The 600-nt window shown below is 69.7% G+C and overlaps 1 protein-coding gene across 2 annotated transcripts in view; it reads right to left on the bottom strand.

Moving 5' to 3' along the window:
• MACROD2 (mono-ADP ribosylhydrolase 2) overlaps positions 1-283 on the bottom strand; it is a 1,910,609-nt gene extending 1,910,326 nt beyond the window's left edge. For both annotated transcript variants that reach the window (XM_034641514.1, XM_034641515.1), the window contains exon 1: positions 6-283. In XM_034641514.1, the coding sequence (XP_034497405.1) occupies positions 6-51 (46 nt within the window). In that variant the 5' untranslated portion in view covers positions 52-283. The remainder of the gene's footprint in view (positions 1-5) is intronic.
• Between the last annotated feature and the right edge of the window lie 317 nt (positions 284-600).

Here is a 600-nt window from a genome sequence, read left to right as displayed (position 1 = left end):
GTTACCTTTCTCCTCTCTCCACACCTTTTTCTTCTTGTTGCTGGGGTACATGTTGCCGTGGGGGTGGCTGGCTTTAAGCTGCAAGTTCCCCAGGCTCACGGGCAAACAGGGTGTGTGTGGAGTGGGAGGGGTGGGAGGGGGCACTCGGGAGGGAAAAAAGTGCAAGAGGCTCCGGGTCCCGCGCCACTCGCCAATCGCCGCCCTCTTCCCTCAGCCCGCGCTCGGCTTCGGTTCCCACCCGCCTCAGCCCCGCGGCCGCCGCCACAGCAGCACCTCAGAGCCTGTCAACTAGGTCACGCCTCGCGCTAACCTAACACCCGCGCAGGCCCCGCCTCCCAGCCGCTAGCCAACGACGCCTCCCATTGGCTGCACCGCCCGCCGCTCTCCGCGTTCCAGTCTCCGCGCGCCCCTACTTCGGCCCCAGGGCGCACGCGCAGGCGCAGGCTCGGGCCAGACGCCGAGGACGTTGGGGAGCTGGAGGGGGCGGAGCCAGGGCGCGAGGGGGCTGGAGATACCCTCGCGTTAGGAGGGCGGGGCGTGGAGAGGACGCCTGGGAGGAGCGCGAGGCTGCTGGCGCTTCCCCCGGCTTCGCCGCGCTGG

Source organism: Ailuropoda melanoleuca, chromosome 13, assembly GCF_002007445.2.
Source record: "Ailuropoda melanoleuca isolate Jingjing chromosome 13, ASM200744v2, whole genome shotgun sequence".
Taxonomy (NCBI): domain Eukaryota; kingdom Metazoa; phylum Chordata; class Mammalia; order Carnivora; family Ursidae; genus Ailuropoda; species Ailuropoda melanoleuca.
This window is presented reverse-complemented; position numbering and strand designations above follow the sequence as displayed.